Here is a 23697-nt window from a genome sequence, read left to right on the forward strand (position 1 = left end):
TTGGCCTCCAAAACAAGTTTTGTTTTGTTTTTTAGTCTTTCCATCACCTGTAGTTAGATTTACATTTTTATTATATTCAATTACAACAATTTATATTTTTAACTAGAAAAATGATAACATAAAATATTTTCTGAATTTTTTTTGAGTTTTTCCACTAGTAAAATAATTTATGGATATTTATAAATCTATTTTAAGTTTTTAAATCACAGAAAATTATAGGAATATGGTAAAATTGTGAAAAATTCACTAGAGTCATATCTAAGTATGGTGGATTCAGCAAAAATCACTAACATACCATTTGAACTATTATTAATAAATCACTAACTGGTTTTGTAGCCAAAAAGTAGTAGTCAAGTTCAAAAGAAAACAAAAAAAAATATGCACAACTTGTTTAAGTCAAAAAACTAATTCTCTCTTGTACTTACCAGCAGAAATCCCCGAGCTCGCCGCGGGAAGGAACCAGAACCACTATGCCTCGCCCATCTGGCGAGCGCGACGGCGGGTGCACGCCGGCGGGCGGCGGCAGGGGCGCACCGGCGCGGGACGAGCATTGAAACGGGGTGCAGTGCAGGCGTGCAGCGCCTGCAACTACAACTACTGCGCCGGCGCGCCGCTTCTCCGCAGAGCAACAGTGTCGCGCGCGTCGCCGCAGGCCTGCGACGGGGGATGAAGCGCGCCGCCCGATCGCGCATTGAAACGCCGCGTGCGTCCTTGGCCGGTTTCCTTTTCAAATCTAGCAGGGGGGCAGGGCAGCAGCAGCAAGACTCCGAGTCTCCGAGTGCTGTGGCTGCGCGCTCCTGTGCTCCGGGGGTGCTGTTCGATTCCCGCTGCCGCTGCCGCTGCCGCTGCCGCTGCCGCGAGCACGCCAGACGCCGCTGAGTGCGGAAGCGCGGGGCCCGCGCCCGACGTGCGTGTGGGCCGGAGGAGACACGCCGTACGGCCCGCGGTACGGGCGCCGCTGACACTTTGGGTCCACGCGAGGCCCCGTGCTCCTCCCCTCTGCTTCCTCCCCTCTGCTTTTCAGTGGGCGCGGAGTACCGAGAGGGCACCGGCGCACCCATCGTGCTGCTGGGTGCCGAGAGGCCGAGACTTGCCTGTGGGGTCCCTGGGGACCGACGTGGACGTGTCAGGGCTTGTCATGGTGGTTGGCGAAGGGAGTTCGCGGCGGCACTGCAATGGTGAGCCTGTGCGATTGGGACATTGGGTTGGCCGGGAATGGAGCGTCGGCGCCGCCGGCGCAGCGCAGTCCCGTCTTTATCGAAGTTCCGTCGTTCCTTGCAGTCTACTCTCGTATAGTCGTATACGCGACCACTCGGGAGCCCGAGCCCGGGCGTGCCGTGCCGTCGATCTCATACGCTGTGCTGGCGGACCAGGTGGGGTCGGAACCTGTTCCTTTTGGACGATGATGATGCAGGGAGTGACCCATCCAAAGGAACCCTCTGAAAAAGGTGGGGCCGAGGAACAGATCCCCGCTGCAGTGTGGAGGTGGGAGGAGTGGGTGAGGAGGCGAGGAGCATGATTTCACCGACGCTTGCATCATGACCTTGCACTGTGGAGCTCATGACCGGAGCCGCGGCCTCCGCAACCCCACGCCGCCAGGTCGCCGGCCACCGGACCCATCCGGCGATCCCCGCCGGCCGAGAGCGAATGGGAATGCTCCCGCCAGTAGCGGGCCGGCGGCCCAGCGGCAACGGCAAAGCCCACCCGCGCCCAACACAACGGGAACGCCGTCCGTAATCCCGTACACATCATCACCATCAATTGCCCGTGGGCCTGGGGTCCACTTCGCAGTCGAATAAGCCCCACCCATTAAACCCCAACAGCGTCCTTCCCCTCTCTCATTAAACCCCACGCACTCGCCCCTGCTCTCCCGTTTCTCTCTCAACCCCACCTCCCCCTCTCTGCCATTATTGCCCGCGCAGCCATCCTCTCTCCCTCCCTCGCCGCCCTCGCTATATGGGGTCCTGCTCCTCGCCTCCTCACCCACTCCTCCCACCTCGCCCTGCTCCCGTCGCACGCGCGCGCGCTCGTGAGCCGAGCTCTCCGCCTCGCCCTCGCACGTCCACGCCCGCCCACCACCGTTCCTGGTTTCCACCTCGCCGCGATATACACCGCCACCGCTTCCTCCTCAGCGTTACGCTTCGCTAGTGCCGAGCGCTGGGACTCGTTATTAGGCCGGCGGTCGTGGGAGGGAGGTACTACTACTCTGCTAGCCGCCGGCACATGTGAGGTGAGGCCGATGGGGGAGGAGGCGGCGGTGGTTGTGGAGCCGCCGCGGCCCAAGTCGCCGCCGAGGTACCCGGACCTGTGCGGCCGCCGGCGGCTGCAGCTGGAGCTCCAGATCCTCAACCGCGAGGTCGACTTCCTCAAGGTGAGCGTCGCCGGCCGCGGCCGTGTTCCTCTCCTCCGCCCCCCAAACCCCTCTCGGGGGCCGCGCCCCTCCATCCGTCTCCCATTTGACCTGGCCTCCATTAAATTTTTTTGAAAAATCGCCAGCGGTAGGATCCGATTCGTCGCGCGATTTCTCTTTTTTTTTCTGTGCCAGCGCGTAGAACGAGCAAGTACTGGTACGAGCGCGGGGAAATGAAGCAGTAGTTTTGGGGCGTGTTTAGTTGGAGCTCAAATTTTTTTTGCGTTGGAATCTTACTAATTTGAAATATTAAATGAAGTTTATTTATAAATTTTTTACACAGATGTATTGAAAATCGCAAGACGAATCTAATTATGCTAATTAATTTATGATTAATCAATAATTAGTGGATAATATTGTAACATTATTGTTGCAAATTATGTATTAAATAGGCGAAATATTCTGTGCATCTATCAATTTTTATGAAAAAGTTTTGTAAATAGATTTTATTTAATACTGTGTGTATGTGCCGAAATATTCGATGTGGTTTTTTTTACGCGTTTAAAGATCTAAACAGCGTTGGTGCGAAATCTGATCGTTGGAGCACGCCATTTATTTCTCCTTCGTTTGGGGATGAGAGCCTAATGCGGAGGGAGAAGGAGGAGAGGAGAGGAGGGCGGCGGATCGCGGCGCCGCGGCAGCGCAGTTAACCCGAGGTGCGACAGGCTTGCCCTCTTTGGGCGTGCCGCGGCTGTACCTCCTCGGCCGTGCGGTTCGGTTTCTTGGGAGAGAAGAGGCATGGGCAGTGGCCAGTGGCGCTGGCGCTGGCGCTGGCCGTGTCAGTGCTGCGCGTGGAGCAGCGGGTGGGCGTACTGTATGTACTGTACCCTACTCCCCTCCTCGCCTCGCTTCCCGTTCTTGCTTCGCAGACACGCACACGGCATGGCTCGTCAGGCTCAGGCACCATCATGAGGGTTCATGCAGAGTTGCCGTACTGTATGTACTGTACTGGTGCTGATGGGCCGGGCTGCACAGTTTGGGGCTTTTCATGAGCTGGACTAGATTTTGTGTTTTTTGAAGGGAAATGAAGGGCTTTTTGACGCCGTGCTCCGCTTTCAAGGAGCAGATTTGCGACGCTGTTCAGATGGCTAAAGTGTACTACTGTACTTCATTGGTGACCAAGTGCGCTTTGGTCGTCTTTTTATCTCCTCTTGCAAGTTCAGTTGCTTTCCAAGCTCAGTAAAGCAGGAGTCTCGTTATTAGTCAATTAGTTATGCACCACAGTTGAGACTAGAATCTGTACCTTTAAATCAGTCTGTCCGAGGTCTTGAGTTTACTTTTTGTTCTCGTAGTAAAGTGATACTGGCTCACTATTTTATTGGTTTTAGACTTTTAGTGTGTTCTACAACATCATGATTGATTTTTTAAAAGATATTTTTATTAAGATTAAAACGTTCTCATTTTGTTTTTTAAGGTCCTACACGGTCCGTCTCTTGCATAGGGGTGGTAAAGAGTTTTAATTTTTTGCCTAGATAATCTAAGGACCAGGTCCTAAAAGGGTCGGGTTCTAATCTTATGCAATTTTGGGCTAAAAAAAATTAAGGGCCAAGTAGGATTGTGAAGAGACGCATTAGAAAATTCTTTATTCGACACCAGAAAATTACATGGTTCCTTGTATGACACTGAAAAAAGTTCCTCCCTCATATGACACTTGGGTCTATCTTTTATCCACTTTATAGCACTACCGTCACTTTTACCAGCAGTTATTAGTTTTTGCTTTAGCCTTGTCAGATTTTTAAACTAGGCCCAAAATGCCCCCTATCCAAATAAAACTGCAGAACAGCCCAGGAGACCTTCACGGGCGCCTCCTAGGAGGACCTGACATCCCCTGTTGAGGATTTATTTAGGGTGATGGTGTTTTCACTCAGGGTGAATATTTGAGCATCTAGTAATATTGCTTGGTTAATGAAAATAATGGTTAGTATTAGCAATCTTACTGACTTTTGGACTAAAAGATGTCAGATCCAAACTCTGCTACAGATTTAGCTGTCTATGTATTTTTTAGATCTTGCGCAGGTCAAGGTAAGTAGAAAATTTAAGCACTGGTTCCTATCTCATGTGCATTAATCAAAATAAGAGTTAATAGTTGCTCTGAACAAATCAAAAGGATTCATGTACTGCTGCCAAAGGCCCAAATGCTGGTCCAAACAGACAGAGGGCAAAGAAGTCTTCTTACATATCTGTTAACACTGTTAATGTCCAAAAGTGACCATAGTGTCATATAGGGCATAAAAGATACTAGATCCAATGTCATATAAGGGAGCAATTTTTTTTCAGTGTCATAGAAGGAACCACATAATTTTCTAGTGTCAAATAAGGAATTTCCTCTTAGGAAACTATGTGCAGTGCCATATGTTTAGTAATACCTTTCAACAATATTTCTCTTGCTTGATCTAGTGTACAGATGGCATTGATGTTTCTTTGTTAGCACATTTTCGAGTAGCATAGGGTGGAAGAACTACATTTGTTTGACAGTAACCCGATTTTGCAGGATGAGCTACAATCGCTTGAAAGAGTTCCACCAGTTTCTAGAAGCTGTAAAGAGTAGGCACTCTCGTCCTTGCCATTGCATATTAATCTTGCCGTTGGAATATGTTGAAAGCATTTGTGTCTATGATCACGTTCAAGTCTTAATGTTGAATGACATTTAATTGAAAACTTTTAACGCAGTTTCACCTTTCTGTTGTGTTTTTTTTTGTCAAACCATGTTCAGTTCTTTGTCATGAATATTGATGTGAAAGTGTTGTTATCGGTATGTGCTTCAGTTCATACATTTTTCTCGAATGCGCTTCAGTTCATACATTAATCCTATTACATATCAATTTGCTGCACGCAGCCTATTGTTGCTATGCTATTCTCAATTTGAAATTATACCTTAATGCTGATTTTCTTATATTGTTCTTGCTTGGTTTCCAACTACTATTCACTAAGTAACCATACACAGCACAATGTTTAGTATATGGTTTCATATTTCTCGTGTCTTTTTCTTCACTTTTAGCCTTGCAGTTCAGTGATCCATTTCAGGTCCCACTACCCCCATTTTTCCATTAGCCCTGAAGGACAGAATAATAGAATTTTGTTGCTATATTTGGTGTAAATACTCAAAATGAATCTTTGTGTGCCCAAAAGTACCTATTATGCACTTACATCATGGAATGTGCAGAAATATATGTGGTTGAGAAGGCTATTAAATTATTGGTTACTGTTTCTTTCCTTGTAGTTCTTACAACACTGAGATAGCTGAATTTGTGAGCCATCGAACACCAACATAATTTAATCTAAAATTTGGACTGTACCGCACATATTTTTGACTGTTTGGAGCAAGTTCTGTTTACATTCTGCTAATGTTCTCTCATTCCAAACCTGTCAGGGTAAATGAGTTTGTTGGTACTAAACAAGACCCCCTACTACCAATGTACGGCATCTGAACTTGATGTTACAATTACTTTGAAGCATCTGCTATTTCTTAATTGGCTTACTTTAATTTTTCAGAGAGAAAAAGAGGCACAGATCCTGCCGTCTTTTTTGGTGGATCAGGTGTGTATTTTGTTATATTTTCTTCCATAGATTACATGGCAGGTGAATGCCAATCTTGATAATGTTTCATTTTGGTTTCACCACTCCAAGAAAAAAACACACTTGGAGTGGCAACATATTTGGGTCCTTCAGTAGACGAAAAATGAACGAGCAAACTTATGGCCTGCCTTATTATTTTTCTCCTTTGAGTTTTGATAATGCAAGTTAATGATATCATTGCATCTCAGTGAGCAAACAAGTAGATTGGTGCATCAGAAATTGAAAAAATTAAAAAACCTTGAACATGCAGGAGAGCTGCATATCTATATATTCAGAAGACAGAAATTGTAAATTTTGTGGCTTAATTTAGGAAATTGATGAAAGAGCTTAACATTCTTGATCTCGTTTCCTCGAGCTCATTTACCATCTTATAGAACCTATTTTGGTCACTTTGCCTACATAACTTGTGATCAATGGAACATAAACACTCTCAACAAAGTACCTTAGCATGCATGGTCACTGTAAGTGTCTACAGGTGACCATGGTCGCCTCTTTTTTCTACTGGCACTATTTGTCGCTGTGGTAGTAAAGAACTAGGTCCTCAATATCTTCTCTGCTTGGAAACCATGTTTTTTCCTTTAAAGAACTAAAGGTGTACACATATTCTATTATCAGACCTGAACATTTAGTGCATGTTCTGTTTGACCAATACAATCAGATTGCATGCTGAAGCAAAATGTTTATGTAATTTTGGTACTTAATAGTAGTGTCTGCATAATTTTCAATAAACATTCCATCCATTGCACTATGAGAACACACTAAGGGATTATTCGTTGCAGAAATTGTTACATCTAACAAATCCTGAAGACTCATGGTGCTTGATTGCCCTGACTATTCATTTGCTTAGAATTATTTGTAACTTTTTTCCTGGATCATAAAATATTTTTCAGTGGCATACCACTGATTTAACTATAAGATGAAAATATCTTTTCATGTTCACAGCATTGCAACTCAAGGCATTTGAGCTCCCTGTTCTTGTAGATACGTAGCAACTCTAATGACTTTCCTTGCTGAATTTCTGGCACGATTATCTTTTGCTGCAGATCAAAATTGTGCATATGCGTGCCATGGATCTGCTGCTCCTTCCAGTGCTTGCCGAAGTGCAAAAGACCAAGTTGCTTCTATTGTTCATGTTGTTCGTGCCCAGATGTGTCATGCTGCAAGCCGAGCTGCAAATCATGCAACAAGCCATGCTGCGGACCGAACAGCTGCTCGTGTTGCGATGTGTCTTGCTGCAAACCCGATTGCCCATCCTGTAGTCCGAGCTGCAGCTGCAAACCAAGCTGCGGTTCGTGTTGCATTACGCTATGCTGCAAACCAAATTGCGGCTCGTGCTGCCAAACAGGCTGCAGCTGCTTCAGGCTTCCCTCATGCTGCAAGTTCCAGTGCAGCAACTGCTGCACCTGTACCCTGCCGAGCTGCTCCGGCTGCAACCCCTGCGGCGGTTGCCAGGGGTGCTGCTCATGCCCCAGCGACTGCAAGCCAAGCTGCGGCTATTTCGGCTCGCAATGTTGCAGCTGCGGGGAGTGCGGCTCCCGCACCTGCTCCGGCTGCTTCAAGTCCTTCAAGTGCTCGAACCTGTTCGGGGGCTGCTGCTCCTGCAAGCAGTGCTTCAAGTGCCAGTCGTCGTGCTGCAAGGGGCCGCCGTCCTGCTGCAAGTGCCAGTCCTCGTGCTGCGAGGGGGAAGACGGGAGCAGCTGCTGCTGGAGGCCGTGCTGCAGCGTCCCGAAGCCGTCGTGCACCGGGTGCTCGTGCGGGTGCGTTTGGTCGTGCAGGAAGTGTACAGAAGGGTGTCGATGTTCCGGGTGCCGGAATCCGTGCTGTGCCACCGGATGCTTGTGCTGAAGTTGAATTAGATGTTTTCCTATTGCTTCTTCTTCTTTCCGTGCTTGTTCGTACTTTGATATATGGTGTGCTGCTTTTCCTGTAAAGAAATGCCAAATCCTCAGATCAAATTGAAGCGTCAATAGTCATCGCGTATAAAATGCGGGTGCCTTTTTTAAAAAAAATAAAAATGGCACGAGCTCTGCCGTTTTGAATCAAACATTCCTCTGCCGAATCTACATCTGTACCTAGTAGGTACTACTAGGTACTAGTAGGACTAGGACCGTTCCGAATCTGCCGGAACGGAGAGGCTACCCGGCCGACTCGAAAACATACTCCGAGACGGAGTCGGTTCGTGGCGTCTCTGCTGCGGCGACGGCGGCAGGCGGTGCTATATAGGAGTGTACTATGTATGCAAACGCGGCAGGGCAGCGCATACACGATACTGCGGAGAAACGCGCGCTATGGGCAAACGGCATCAGACCGGCGGCGATGTGGCCGGCCGGGAGGCGAAGCGCCGAGGTCAGAAGAAGCAGCTATACCTGGCCCTGGACGACTGGGACAAGGGGTACAGCATCCATCCACACGGTCGACGTCGATGCCGGGCCGACGGCTTCTGTTGAGCCTGAGCCTCTGCAGCCTCCTCCTTGGTCCTGTTTGGTTCTATTCTAGAAACCCTAGAATACGTTTTTTAGGATCCGCATGGAGGGCTAAATAAAATTTATTTGCAAAATCTCTTTAGGAATGGGGGTAACTTTTCACGACGATTCTAATGATGGTAATTAATCTATGATTAGCTACAGTGATGCCACGATAACCATCCTCTAATTATGCGGTCAAAGGCCTTATTAGATTCGTCAGAGTTCCTAGCGCAGGGTCCTAAAGTTGGTTTTGTAAACTGTCTTTATTTAAAACAGTAATTAGCGGTCAAAGTATTACTATTCCTACAATTCTAGAAAACCAAACCGCTTCGCCTGGAGGCCCCCGGGGGGAGCCACGACGTCCTGTTCAGCGCCACCGGCAGCAAGATCCTGGCCCTGTGGCAGCCAAGGAACAGGACGACCCGCGCAATGGTGTACGACACCACGACGGGGTCTATGCTGGCCGACGGCCCCGCACACTCGGTCGGGCTGCAGCCCATGCTCTTCGTCGCGGGCTCCGACGGCCGGCTGCACGCGCTACACGCCGGAGGGCTGCACTGCTTGGACCTGGACAAGTCGCCACCCGAGGACCCTTATTCTTACGCCGCCACATTCGAGCCGGACGGCGGGCGGTGGCGCTGGACCAGAGCCTGCTCTCCCCTGCACCTGCCTTCCTCACCAAGGACGGCACACCCACCCCCGCTCCCTCAGCGCCCATCGTGATCGCCTCCTACGCCGTGCACCCCGACGGTCGCACCGTCTTCGTCTCCGCCTTCGGGATCTACCACAGGTGCTTCGGCACCTTCTCCCTGGACACGGGCACTGCCCGTCCGGAGAGGGCACGCCACGGCAAGTGGCTGCTCCCGTTCCGGGGCAAGGGCCACTACGAGTCCACGCTGGACGCCTGGGTCGTCCTCCACTCCCCCGAGTACGTGTGCGCCTACGACGTCCCTCTTCCCCTGCCCGCCGGCTCCGGCGAGAGGCCGCGCCCGGAGTGGAAGTTTGTCAAGGCGGAAGGATTGTTCGATTCGGATTTGGTGGACGGCTTCCTGCGGCAGAGCGTCATGACGCTTGCCAGCATGGGCGATGCAGAGTTCCTCATCCTCGAGCCCCTCACAATCGAGAGACGAGAGCTCAACATCACGCTGTACATGGATCCCCATTTCGATTACATGTTTCGCGTCACCAAGTTCCGCCAGAAGCACAATCATCAGGGACAACTGCGTGCGTTGTCTCACCACAAGATAGTTGGCCCGCTGGGCTGGCATTGGCACGGCCCGAGAACGGCCCGTCCCGTGGCCGTTCGGGCCGGTGTCGTGCCCGTGCCATGCCCTGTGCCATGCCAGGGCCTGGGAAGCGGCCCTTGGCACTAGCACGGGCACTGCACGGCTAACTGGCCGGCCCGACGCCGGCTCGGGAGCGGCACATGAGCCCTTGATGCCCCTCCCCCACACCCTGTCGACCATTGGATCGAGCAGTTGGGGGAGGGGTATAAAACACACTGCGCCACTCGCTTCTCCCTGCTCGCTAACCCTAATTCATTTCCTCCTCCTCCACACCGTTCTCGCTTCTCTCGGTCTTCGCCTCCACTCTCGCAGTCTCACCTCTCCTCTTACTCTCACCTCTGACCTCTCCTCTTACTCTCACCTCTGACCTCTCCTCTCCTCGCTCTCTCCTCTCATCTTCTCGGGCTCCGGTGGCTGCTTGTCGTTGTCCTTGAGCCGACAGGGGCCGGCACTCGCGGATGGCACGACCATCTAGACCCATCGTCTCGATCTCACACAGAAGATGTAGCATCGTCGTTTCCATTTTCTCTTCCTCCTCTTCTCCGTCGCCATCGCCGCCGCCGGACTCTGGTGCTCCAGATCTAGCGTAAGTCCTCTTCCCTCGAATCGTCTCTCTCTCTCTCCTCTCTCTCTCTCCTCCCTCTCTCTCACTCACTCACTCACTCACTGTATCTCACTCTTTCTACAGATGTAGTCCAGATCCGTTGAGGAACCAGGGCTGGAGGGCTGGATCCGTGCTTCATCCACGTTGCTAGTGCTCGTGGTGCTCCGTCTACAAAGGTAAAACCCTAACCCTAAGTCCCTAACCCTAGATCTAGAATCGTCTCTTCTCTCTGATGTAACCCTAACCCCACTGCTTTACTTCTTTTTTTGTGTTGTAGCTGGTGAGGAACTAGGTCACTGGCGAGTGAGGATGGCCGGATCTGACGACGAGACGGTTGAGGTGGGTATGAAAGAGGAGCGGCATTTGTGCAGGATCGCCGGAGATGACAAAGAGGAGAACATGGCCGAGGACCGCGAGGCTCTGTTTGGTAGCGCTGCTGATCCCATCGGCATTGACGGTGCTAGTGACCCACCTCCCTCTGACGGGAGTAGCGGCAAGCATCCCTTGTCCCTCTACCTCTCTAGTATGGGTGACTATGAGAAACTATTCTAGACAATCAATGGTAAGATGGTCAGGTATGGTGCTGGGTGCCTTCACTGCTCTAAAGAGTACTCTGCTTTCTCTAGTGGTGGCACTGGTCATCTTTCTCGGCATATTCTCGTTTGCGTTAAGAAGCATGAAAAGACTCGGATGTCTCAGTCTCAAATCTCTTTTAGTCCTGATGGTAGTGTGCGTACTTGGGACTACTATCCTATGGTTGCTCGTACTGAACTGGTTCGATTGATTGCTAGACTTGATGTTCCTATCTCTCTTGGTGAATCTGTGGCTTTTGAAGGGCACATTAAAACTGCTCAAATCCTAAATATGCTAGAGTGTCTAGGCAAACCACCACTAGAGACATATTGAAGTCCCCTTCTACTACTTTCATCCAAGCTCAGTATCCAAGGGCTGAAAGTGAGCCCTTGCTGTTAACTGATGAGCATTGGGCTGTGGCACAAAAAGTGCTATCATTTCTTGAATTGTTTCATGATGCAACAGTTACATTGTCTAGTGTGTACTATCCTACAGCTCCACTGATGATTTATTATCTTATTAAGATTGCTCTACACCTAAAAAATTATGCTAATGATGTACACATCAGATCTGTGGTGCAACCTATGATAGACAAATATAATAAGTACTGGAGGAAAATACCTTTGTTTTACTCTTTTGCATTCATCTTTGATACTAGGGCTAAAATGAAAGGTTTAACTAGGGTGCTTAGAAGGTTAGGTAGTCTCACCAGTACTGATTATTTTGCATATTTGGTTGGCACTCGAGCTATACTTATGTGTACAATAAGTATGATGAAAAATTTGGTGTTGTTAGGTTGAGGAGGACTGACCCTCCTGTCCTATCTGGTAAGTCAAAATTTGCTTGGGATGAAATTTATGATGATGGTGGTGGTGTTGGTTTGGGTGGTGGTATCTTTCCTGGTCTTAACATGTCTAGAGATACATCTGCAACTTCTCTGTTGCATGCGGTAAGGTCATCAACTTCTACTGCTTCTAAAATTGTGTCCTACTTGGACTGTGACACAGTCAACCATCTAACTGATGACTTTAACATCCTTAGACTGGTGGCATTAGCACAAACTTACATATCCAGTACTCTCAATCATAGCCAAAGATATCTTAACTGTTCCTATGTCTACCATATCTTCAGAATCCACTTTTAGTATGACTGGCAGGATCATCGAGGAGTGGCGAAGGAATCAGAAGCCTGAAATGGTGGAGATGCTCACCTGCATCAAGGACTGGGAGGCTGCAGAAGCAAGGCTGCAATAGAATGTGGAGGACAAGGAGATTGAACAAGCAATTGAAGAACTTTGTCTTGATTCATGATCATTTATATAATGGGACTGTAATATTTAGGACTTATGGACTCTAGAACTTAAGTATTGAACTGTGATGTAATGAACTTAATTGGAGCTTGGCTGTACTCTTTTCCCCTCTCTAGGGTTTCTCACAAGGGTGAGTTTTACCTAGAGAGGTTTTTAATGTGAAGGGACCTTAAGATGCCTAGAGGGGGGGTGAATAGGCAATCTGTAGCTAAAACAACACTTTAAAACTGTCAGTCACAGACTAAGCCCGAAAACTCCGGGTATAAGCCCGGAAACTCCTGGTTTTGAGTTTGGAGTATCCAGAGCTCTTGCCCAGAGACTCCGGGTATGAAATTGCTGAAAGTAAACAGCTAGGATCTGAGTATGAAAAGTAGATCGAGCAAAGATACAAGTACCAGGGGTTCCTAGAAGTGAGGATTCACAAGTTGGTTCGCGCTAGAAACTTGTAAATGAGTAGATCGAGCTCAAGCCCTAGAAAAGTGTTCTCACAAGCAAATAGCAATGAAATCAAGTAAATGATGCAAGAGAGACAGAGATTTGTTTCCCGAAGTTCACACCCAAAGGTGCTACGTCTCCGTTAAGGAAGGATTCACGAGATGGCCCTCCAGAATCCCTAAACTCCTCTCCCAAGGGTGAGATCACCTCTCAAGCCCAAGGTCACTTACTATGGATTCGTCGGCGAGGACTGAAGCTTACAAACTTCTTGAGTTCCTCACAATCGCGGTTGAGCAATCACAAGCACGCCTAGCCATCTAGGAGCACAAGGCTCCAAGAGTGACAAACTTGAAATCTGCGGGCTTGACCAAAACCAAGTGCTCAAGAGATGGGAATGAGGCTCACTAGCACGAATTCTTGCTCTTGCTTGACTCTCACTCAAATCCCCCAAAGGAATCACTCAAGAAAGGAGAAGGGGAGTGTGGGAGCTCTCTTTTTGCTTGGGTGTGTGTTCAGCTCGTAAACTTTGCAAGAGTTATGGCTAAAGGGGTATGGAGGGGTATTTATACCTCTCCATCTGAAAACTAGCCGTTGGGTCAGGGTTACCCGGAGACTCCGGGTATAAGCACGGAAACTCCGGGCTAGCAACATTTTCTTCAATACAGCAGACATCCGGAGACTCCGGGCAACAGGGTCCGGAGTATCCGGCCCTATACCCGGAGTATCCGGGTTCGGCAGGATAAAAACTCAGGTTTTGTTCTTTTGAGTGGTGTCTATGGTTCACATATGTTTTTCTAGGTTCTCTTGAGCACAAGTTCTAGATCAAAACCTTTGAACCAAGTCCCTCTTGATAGTACGGCGTTCCTATACTCAAATTTCAAATATAAAAACTAATTTATTGAGTATGCTTGAGCACCGCCTTTTCATTCCTTTTTCGAGGGATCATGCATCGTCATTTGATTTATCTGTTCAACCTCATCACCTGCACAAATGCTTAATTACACCATTAAATGTACATGTGTTTTGTCATTTATTACCAAAACCCACTTAGGGGCCTAGATCACTTTCAATCTCAATCTTTTTGGTGATTGATGACAACCCACATGTATCTCATTTGATAATCATTAAGCAGTAAACTTCTAGCATATAAGAGCTCCCCCTTAACGTATGCCATGAACTTGAATTTCAATTTTGACTTAGCACGTCAACAATTGGCATATATTTCAAGAGAGCCAGTAACTCTTATATGTTCTACAGTGGGGTGAGCAGGTGAGTGCAAAGATCAAGTGTAATGCATATGACAGGATATCCACACAGAAGAAAACGTGATTTGGCAGCAGGACCCGGAGACTCCGGCCAGGAGGCCGGAGACTGCAGACCAAGAAGTCCGGAGTATCCGGCCTATAGCCCGGAGTATCCGGCCCTCTGCACAAATCACAGAAAACAGCCATAATCACAAGTCTAGTTTAACTCAAACTAGCACAAATTTCCTTAGAGCAGAGTTAAACAAGATAGCTAAGCACAGAGTAGCACTCATTACATAAGTTCTCACACCACATAGTCCTTTCAAATGATCACTAGAATTCGAAACGAAATGAAAACAACCATCAAGTGCGATACATGCCCAAATGAGTACATGAATGGCATTTTCACTCCCCCTTTGTCATCAAGTGCCAAAAAGGAAATGAAAAGCAACACAATGATCTTCTACTCATCATCATCTTGGGCAGCATCCTCGGAAGTGTCCTCATCCTCATCAGAGTCGCGATGCTCGTGGTAGCCCTGGGGCTCTTCTTCTTCAGTCTCCTCGTCCTCATCAAATATCTCTTGGCCACTAGGAGGTGCGCGAGAAAAGGAAGTAGCAGCACGGCGACAAGTGGAACAAGTCTGACGACGAGCACGAGGAAGTAGAGCATGAGCAGCAGCAATAGCGGCCTCATCGGCAGCGTCCCACTCAGCAAATGGATCATCAAACTCTGGTAAGTCACTGTGTGCATTCAAAGGAAGTCCGAGATGACCCCTGATCTCATTGATGGACCTAGAGTTCTCATGAACATCATGTGCAATGTTCCTGCACATCCCAAACAAGCTGCGGAGGGCTCTCTTCACAAAAGAGTCATGGTGACCATGGCGAGAGGAAGAGGTAACCCTCGAAGAAGATGGTGTGGGATCAAGTCTTGGGTTCCTCGTTGCACCGGCATGAAGTGGAGGTGCATCACCAGAGCGGGCACGAATGTGAAGTGGCTCATGCTTGCATGTCTTCTAAAAAGTGGCCTTTGTGACTCTCTCAATCATGTACATAATATATGGTGCAACAGGGAGAGATTTCTTTGCCTCAACCATGGTCCTTCTCAGCTCATTCCAAATAAAGTCCGTGATGCAAAAGGATCTACAACCAGGCATAGTGCGAGCTAGAAGATTAACCGCATAGTACCTGAGTGCCGCCGGATCTCCATCCTTTGCATCAATGGTGGCCCTAAAGAATTGATTCATTGTATAATAGACTGGCAAGAGGGTGCTTGCATTTCCTTTCTGAGCCCAATAAGGATTGTAGAACAGAGTTCGCAACTGATATGGCTTGAGTTGTTGTTCAACATGAATAGGATCACACTCCTCATCCTTTGACCCGAGACCAAGGATCCTAGAGAAGGTCATGTAGTCCACTCCATACTTCTCTCCCTCAGTGGTCCAGAAGAAGGCCATCTTTCTTTCATCATAGTATAGAGAGGAGCGAAACTGTGCCAAGATCTCCTCATTCCAATTATATCTGAAACCCATGATGTCATACAACCCCATTTCCTTGCACTTTGCAATGGCTTCATTGAAGAAAGGGTCATTCATGTCCTCATAGTACTTCCAATCAACGTACTTGTAACGAACATGGCACCATTTATGCCATTTCGAGTGATTTTGGTGATCGAATGACGACGCAATCAATGGGACTAATATGATTGTTAAAGATGACCATTCTCAGGCTTTTAGGTTCAAGTGATGACAAAGAGAAGATAGGCGTAGCTAGACCCGAAGGGCCGCCCCTACGGTACAAGAATTGAAGAGACTGTGAAGAAATCCAAGTCAAAGAAATCAAGACAGAGATACTTCAGTAGCACCGGAAGAACCGATGCTATAGGCATCGGTGCATCCGATGGTTGTCGGATGATCCGACGGCCTGGCAATTGGCACAAGTCTGTGCGGCTCTGGACATCCAGTGAAGCACCGGTTAAACCGATGGTGTCAAGAGAGGCATCGGTGCATTGGATGTACTGTGTTCCAGAGACGATGCAAGTCGCGCAAGAGCCAAGTATTCAGCACTGGTTGAACCGATTAAGCATCGGTGCATACCATCGGTGTAATGACGTCAGCTGCCAGGAGTTCAACGGCTACTTCGGGTTATGAGTGACCGGATGAACCGATGCTACCCCAGCCAAAGGCATCGGTTCATCCGATGATACGCAGATTTTCTGCTGACCGTTGGAGCAACGGCTACAAAACTTGGTGGCCTATATATACGCCTCACCCCGGCCATTTGAAACTTGCTGGAGTTGCTAGACTTCCCACACATACTCAAGAACACCTCCAAGCCATACAAGAGCATAGTGATCATATCCTTAGCCCTTAGCACACTTTGAGAGTGTTGTGTAAAGGATAGCTCTTAGTGAGTGATTTTGCAAGGCCTAGAGCCTTTGTGCAGTGGGTCTTAACTGAACCAAAAGAAGATTTCGGTGCACCGGCACCTTGGAGCTTTGAAGGTTCGCCTGCAACGTCATCGACTCTCCGACTTGGTGTGGAGCGGCAACGACATCTTTGTGCGGGGGACGTGGAGACCCCCATCCTTTGTGGAGAAGCTCCTTAGTGGAACCCGGGGCCAAGGTGACCGTGATTGTGTTCACGGAAGAGACTTGGTGGCCGAATAGCAATACTCTTAGTGAGTGCTACAACAACATGGATGTAGGTGTGCCTTTGTGGCTAATCGAACCACGGGATAAACACCCGCGTCAAGAGTTTGCTATCTCCTATCCCGCTCTTTAAGCTTCCGCATTCATACTAGCAATTTGTATGCCTTTACTTTCATAGAGTAATTTCTTGATAGGAAAGACTATAGGTTGCTAAACTCTTTTGGGATAGGGGTTTCACACTAGAACAACCACAGTTGCATATCTAGATAGCTTATTTTAGTTTAATTTTGTGCAAACTAGTTGGAGCCATAGGTCTATGTTTTGAGTTGCCTAATTCACCCCCTCCCCCTCTTAGGCTAGAGCGCGCTACCGGTCCTTTCAGTACTTGCATGGCACAATGGGTGCACTGGAATTTTGCACTACAACAGAGGTATAGAAGTCTGCAAGTAGTTTGCACCAAAAACGCCTTTCAAGCCCCTCACACTTCTCATATTTATATACACCTTCCTTGCGGGCTTTTCTGAGAACCACATCCTGCTTGTAATAGTTTCTGGCCATTTCAACTGCGAATCCATGTACAAATTGGGGTCTTGTAAGTCTTGGACACCCTGGATAGGATCGCTGCTCAGGTGTGAACTCTACTTGCAGACGAGGTGGAGTGCGAGGACAGATAGCATGAGCTATTCCTTGCTTTGTTGGATTGGCACGAGATGGAGGAGGAGCTGGTCCGCCTTGCATGATATAAGGAGCTTGCATTGGCCCCTTAGCTTGTGAGCTGCTCCCGGCGGGTTCTTTGCCGGGACGACGATGGGGCCGCAATTCCCATTGAGGTGGATTTGGAGGAGGCACATCATCTTGAGATCTAGGATCATGGCGACGCTTTTGTCTCCTTTGCCCAGCCTCCTCTTCTGTTTCCCCAGCACATAACCTCACCATGCCTAAAAGATATGAACACAATCAAGATCAAGATTGGACAGGTTTTGGGAAGACATAGGTGTGCCAAAGTGTGTATAGTCCGGAGACTCCGGGCATAGCCCCGGAGACTTCGGCCCAGAGGGTCCGGAGTATCCGAGTCTATATCCGGAGTATCCAAACAAGAATACACCTGAAACTCTAGGTTTCAAAAATCAAGGATTTTGCCATGGGATAAGTATGAAACTTGAGACACAAGATCCTACACATGCTAGGAAGAGATGCCCTAAAGATCATTCCTAGAAACCTATGGCATTGAGAGATCGGGTGATCCGAAGTTTATAGTACCTTTTGAGAACGTTGAGAGCGCGAGAACGTCAAATCCGAAGCCTACCCGGAGATTCCGGAGAGGAGAACAACCTTCCCTCAAAGATCCAAGAGTTCTTGACGATGGGAAGGTGGAAATCGCCCCTAGGGCTAGAGTGGAAGAGAGGAGGAGGAAAGGGTCGGCGCCGGTGGTAGAAAAAGAAAGGGAAGGGTTTACCCCCGACCCCCGCGGTATATATACAAAATTTTCACCATCCGGAGTATCCGGCCCCTGGTCCGGAGTTTCCGGGCCCTGGGCCGGAGACTCCGGCTCCCCATGAAGCTCAGCAGATAAGCAAAAGAGAGGACTCGATCTATATGAATTTGTACTTGATACGATAGATTTTGATGAAAGATCTAATGGTGTGAGACAAAATTACTTGACTTGAGACCAGCCGACAATCAATCAATAAGAACAATGATCTCAAGCAAGTAAAGTGAAAATTCAAACTTTTCGAAATTCAAACTTTCGGGGTTTGTTTTGAAATGAAATTTCTTTTCAAAAGATCCTATACTAGTTTCACACAAGAGTTCAAGCTAGGTTATGGGAATCCAAAATATTTAGTTCACTCCTCAAAGCACAAAACCTTTGCTCATCTAGAGGCTTAGTAAAGATATCGGCAAGTTGCCCGTCGATGCTTACATGTTGTAAAGCAATATCTCCCTTAGCCTCATGATCCCATAAGAAATGATGTCTTATATCTATGTGCTTTGTTCGGGAGTGTTGCACCGGGTTGTTTGCTAGTTTGATTGTGCTCTCATTATCACATAAGAGAGGAATCGCACTAAATTGACAACTAAAGTCACTCAAAGTTTGCTTCATCCACAAGAGTTGTGCACAACAAGCACGGGCGGTGACATATTCGGCCTCTGCCGTGGACAAAGCGGCCGAATTTTGCTTCTTAGAGCTCCATGCTACCAAGGACCGGCCAAGAAATTGACAAGTCCCCATAGTGCTCTTTCGATCTACTTTGCAACCGGCATAATCCGAATCGGAATTGCCAAGTAGGTCGAAAGATGAGCCTTTGGGATACCACAAGCCAAGGTTAGGAGTGAAAACTAAATATCTCAAAATTCTTTTAACCAACATCAAATGACATTCTTTCAGATTAACTTGAAACCTTGCACACATGAACACACTAAGCATAATATCGGGCCTAGATGCACAAAGGTAAAGAAGAGATCCAATCATAGAGTGATATACCTTTTGATCCACGGCCTTTCCATCTTCATTGAGATCAAGATGTCCTTGAGTAGACATTGGAGTTTTGATGGGTTTGGCATCTTCTATGTTAAACTTCTTTAGCATATCTTTGGTGTATTTAGTTTGACTAATGAAAGTACAATCCTTAAGTTGCTTGATTTGAAATCCAAGGAAGAAGGTCAACTCGCCCATCATGGACATCTCGAATCTCTTTGTCATAATTCTACTAAAATCCTCGCACCAAGTTTGATTAGTAGAGCGAAATATGATGTCATCGACATATATTTGGCACACAAAGATATCTTTATCAATTTTGCGAGTGAAAAGAGTAGGATCGCCTTTGCCTATCTCAAAGCCTTTTCTTAAGAGAAAATCTTTAAGATATTCATACCATGCTCTATGAGCTTGCTTTAGCCCATAGAGCGCCTTATGGAGTTTGAAGACGTGGTTTGGAAACTTGGGATCCTCAAAGCCCGGTGGTTGCTCAGCATATACCAATTCGGAAATTGGTGCATTTAGAAACGCACTTTTCACATCCATTTGATATAGCTTGAAATCATGGTGAGTAGCATAAGCAAGTAAAATATGAATTGACTCAAGCCTAGCTACGGGAGCATAAGTCTCACCAAAATCCAGACCTTCAATTTGTGTGAATCCTTGAGCAACTAACCTTGCCTTGTTTCTTGTTACCACGCCGTTTTCATCTTATTTGTTTTGAAAGACCCACTTGGTTCCTACGACATTTTGCTTGGGTCTTTCTACTAAGGATCAGACTTCATTCTGAGTGAAGTTGTTCAACACCTCTTGCATGGCCATCACCCAATCTGGATCATCCAAGGCTTCATCTACCTTTAGTGGCTCCAAGGAAGAGACAAACGAGTAATGTTCACAAAAGGTAGCCAAACGAGAACGAGTGGTTACCCCTTTAGTTATGCTTCCAAGGATGTTGTCCACCGGATGATCCTTGGATAAGGAACTTATGTTTGTTGTTGAACTTGTTGAGCCTCTTCTTCAACTTGAGGTTGATCTTGATGATCGGATGGTGGTTCTTGATCCATGTCCCGGATACTCCGGTCCTCTTTCCGGTTAGACCGGATTTGGGACCCGGAGTCTCCGGCTTGATTTCCGTTGTTTCCGGAATGCGCTACGGAATGTGTTCTTGATGGACTTGGAAACACCATCCCGTCCTCATCTTGATCCTCTTGTTCTTGAGGCTTTATCTCTCCAATGGCTAGCTTCTTGATTGCCTTGCTTGATGGTTCCTCCAAACCTACAACATCATCAACTTGCTCTTCTTGAGAGCCATTAGATTCATCAAATGTCACATCACACGCAATCTCATTGCAACCAGAGGTTTTGTTAAAGACATGATAGCCATGAGCATTTGAGGCATAACCAAGAAGAAACCCTCCATATACTTTAGGAGCAAACTTAGAAGTTTTGTTTTTCTTATTTAGAATGAAACACTTACTCCCGAAGACCCTAAAGTATGATACATTTGGCTTTTTACCAAGAAGTAGCTCATATGCCGTCTTGTTCAAGATCTTGTGAAGATATAGGCGGTTGATTGCATGACATGCCATATTGATTGCTTCCGCCCAAAATTGATCCGAGTTCTTGTATTCATCAAGCATTGTTCTTGCGGCTTCTATGAGAGTCATGTTCTTCCTCTCAACAATTCCATTTTGTTGAGGTGTGTAAGTGTTATCGCCATAAATTAACAGGTTAATTAATGGGCCGCGAGTGAGTTGGGCTTAATAAAGAAATTAAAGGAGGCTTGTGAATCGGCTCCTGCGTGAGCGTTTGGGCCATGTGGGCCATGTATCTTTAGATTTAGTTCAGTTTGAGTTAGAGATAGAGTCCGATATGGACACGTTAGTTTAGATTGTTGTCCAAGTCTCCGGACTATAAATATGTACTCTATGACATTTGTCAAAGGAACGTCATCACGTTTTGCAAACAACAACTCTCGGCGCACCGCCACCCCTAATTCTAGGGTTTTGTCCAAGTAAGCGCCATGCTGCCCTGATCGCTTCTTGCGATCAGGGCAGCGTTGTTCTTGCTTTTACCTTGGTATTACTCGTACTGAAGCATTTTTGATGGCGAGTAGTGCTAGTTATCCTGATTTTCGTAGCATGATTTTTAGTAGATTCATCGTGCTTTTGTTGCTTATCATCTACGAACATCATGTCATCTCTACGCGACCATGTTTTAATCTTATACTAATTCTCGTTGCATGGAATTAGTCGCGTAGAGATGACACTCTGCTCCTTTTTTATCTAGTAGATCTAATCTGTTATGGTTAGTTCTTATACTTAAGAATTAGCATAATATCTGCTAGTTTAGGCCTTGCAAACGGGTTGGACGATCCGGCGACGTATTAGATGCTTTGCCTTGATCTTAATAGGGATTGATCCGGGAATCGGCTTTCGCTTGTTCTTAGGCCTCTTTTCTGGTCAAGGTTCGGTTATCTTTTACGCTCGTTAGGCCTAACTACGTGTAGGATGTTCCGATCTAGCAGTGAAGCTTTTACCGTCGTGGATTAGATTAGCTAGGTTTAATTGAAGCAGTTTTTGCAGTTATTTGCTTTATCCATTACCATCTGGATATGCAGATCCAATCTGACACCGGGACTCGATCGGCTCTTTAAAGCCAATGCAAGAGTCGTCCCGGGGAGCCGACCGCGGCTCGGACTAATGTATATACGTATCTGTGCTTGTAGGCAAATCGTCAAAGGCACGTTCGCACCCTCCTGATCGGGTATAGATCAGGTGGCACGCCCTGCATCTCCGGAAGCGACGGCGTGTGCCAGGATCTGGGCTGTTGACCGAGGGACCGGTGCCAGCCAGCCTCCCGGCTCCTCGTGTTGCCTGTCACTACTCGCCGGTGGGTTTTGACCGACAACACATTCTAGCATGCCTGGTGGGACACTCATCAGCAACAACGTCCACCGCCGGAATGACTGGACCTCAGAGCCAAGCACCGATCACCAGCCCTGTCACGTATGAAGAGCTGACCCCCGAGCACAAGCAGAAATACAATAAGGTCAAAGCTCAGTTCGAAGCCGATCTCATCGGCTCTTTCGAGAGGACCCGCAACCACGACATCAGGTGGAAGGGGTTCTCACCCGAAGGTGCTCTCGACAACGTTGACTTGTCCGTGCCATCAGAGGAGCGCACCAGAGCCCTGCGCCAGGAGATGAACTACATGGTGGCTCACACGCTTCATCGGCACTCAGAAAGCCTGGTGCATGAGCTCGAGCGTGTGGCACATCGTGTCGTCCAGGAGGTGATCAAGAACCAGTACTCCCCATCAGGACCAATCCTGGGGAGTCATAGGGGAGAGGACTCACTTCAGTCTAGGCCGCCAATATCGTATTCGTTCACAAATCCAGGTCCGCAGGCTTCGCCAATCTACGTTGTCTACAAGATCGGCGGTGATCCCGGGGAGGGCCAGTTCCTGAACGAGCCTCCTAAGGAGATCCCGCACGGCTACACGTGCGTGTACATACCTGACAGCATCAGTCAAACACGTGCGGGACATCTGGTTAGTACAGGAGCTTGAGGGGCACATGCGGAGAAACAGGCATGGCTAGCGAAGTACGCTACCGGGCCGAGTGCTGAGCCCTCGGCCCCAGGAGTTCTTAGTGTGGATCAGATCAGCGCAATACTAAGAGATCAGTTCGGCATTCTGCCCAAGAGAAAGGCGATCGGCTATTCCAAGCCGTACCCAAGCGAATACGACTTGATCCCGTTACCACCCAAGTATCAGCTCCTGGAGTTCACCAAGTTCAGTGGGTCAGAAGGGGCCAGCTCCATCGAGCATGTGAGCCGATACCTAACTCACCTCGGGATGATTTCAGTATCGGATCCTCTGAGGGTGCGGTTCTTCTGTCAGTCTCTCACGGGCTCAGCCTTTGGATGGTACACATCATTGGCCCCAGATTCGATCCGCACTTGGAGGCAGCTGGAAGATCAGTTCCACACCCAGTATCACTCAGAGGCTGCTGAAGCCGGGATTGCCGACCTCGCCCAAGTCAAGCAGAAGCGAGGGGAAAGTGTGTCGGACTACGTGCAACGCTTCAGAGAGGTTAATAATCGATGCTACTCATCGCGCATCACAGAAAAGGAGGCAGACGATTTGGTAGTTCTGGGGCTCGCTAAGCCGATCAAGGATCTGGCTTTTCAGTTGGAATTCACCTCTCTGGCGCACATGGTACAGAAGCTCACGATGTACGAACACTATCACCCTGAGTTGTACCAGGAAAAATTCAAGCTTCATGTGAATATGGCCCAAGCAGATGATTCTGATGATTCTAGCGGGGAACAAGAAGTGGCTGTGGCAGAGTGGACCCGGGGGGCAAACCCCGTCCCGTGCAAGTGGGTCAAACAGAAGGGGCTTGTGAAGGGCTTTGATTTTGACGTGGCCAAGGCAGAGCAGATATTCGACTTGCTACTCAAGGAAAAGCAGTTGAAGCTCCCAGAGAATCACAAGTTGCCAACGATGCAAGAGCTGCAGGGGAGGCTGTACTGCAAGTGGCACCACTCGTTCACCCATGCCACGAATGACTGCAAGGAGCTACGTCGGCAGATCCAATCGGCTATCGAGCAAGGCCGATTAATTCTGGCCCAACACACAATGAAGGTGGATAGTCAACCATT

The 23697-nt window shown here is 47.9% G+C and overlaps 1 protein-coding gene across 1 annotated transcript; it reads left to right on the forward strand.

The window, feature by feature from the left end:
- The first annotated feature begins 1861 nt into the window (after nucleotides 1-1861).
- LOC120660796 (keratin-associated protein 4-6-like) lies at nucleotides 1862-7966 on the forward strand. The gene is made up of 5 exons (XM_039939435.1): nucleotides 1862-2371; nucleotides 4902-4954; nucleotides 5781-5825; nucleotides 5903-5947; nucleotides 7030-7966. Exons 1-5 carry the CDS (start codon nucleotides 2240-2242, stop codon nucleotides 7829-7831), a joined length of 1077 nt encoding a protein of 358 aa, XP_039795369.1. The 5' UTR covers nucleotides 1862-2239; the 3' UTR covers nucleotides 7832-7966.
- Nucleotides 7967-23697: the final 15731 nt, after the last annotated feature.

Source organism: Panicum virgatum, chromosome 2N (genome assembly GCF_016808335.1).
Source record: "Panicum virgatum strain AP13 chromosome 2N, P.virgatum_v5, whole genome shotgun sequence".
NCBI classification, from domain to species: Eukaryota; Viridiplantae; Streptophyta; class Magnoliopsida; order Poales; family Poaceae; genus Panicum; species Panicum virgatum.

Coding starts and splice junctions, on each gene's coding strand:
- LOC120660796 (XM_039939435.1), top strand. CDS start 2,240: ATGGGGGAGGAGGCGGCGGTGGTTGTGGAGCCGCCGCGGCCCAAGTCG. Junction 2,372..4,901: donor GCGAGGTCGACTTCCTCAAG/GTGAGCGTCGCC, acceptor CCGATTTTGCAG/GATGAGCTACAATCGCTTGA. Junction 4,955..5,780: donor GTTTCTAGAAGCTGTAAAGA/GTAGGCACTCTC, acceptor CAAACCTGTCAG/GGTAAATGAGTTTGTTGGTA.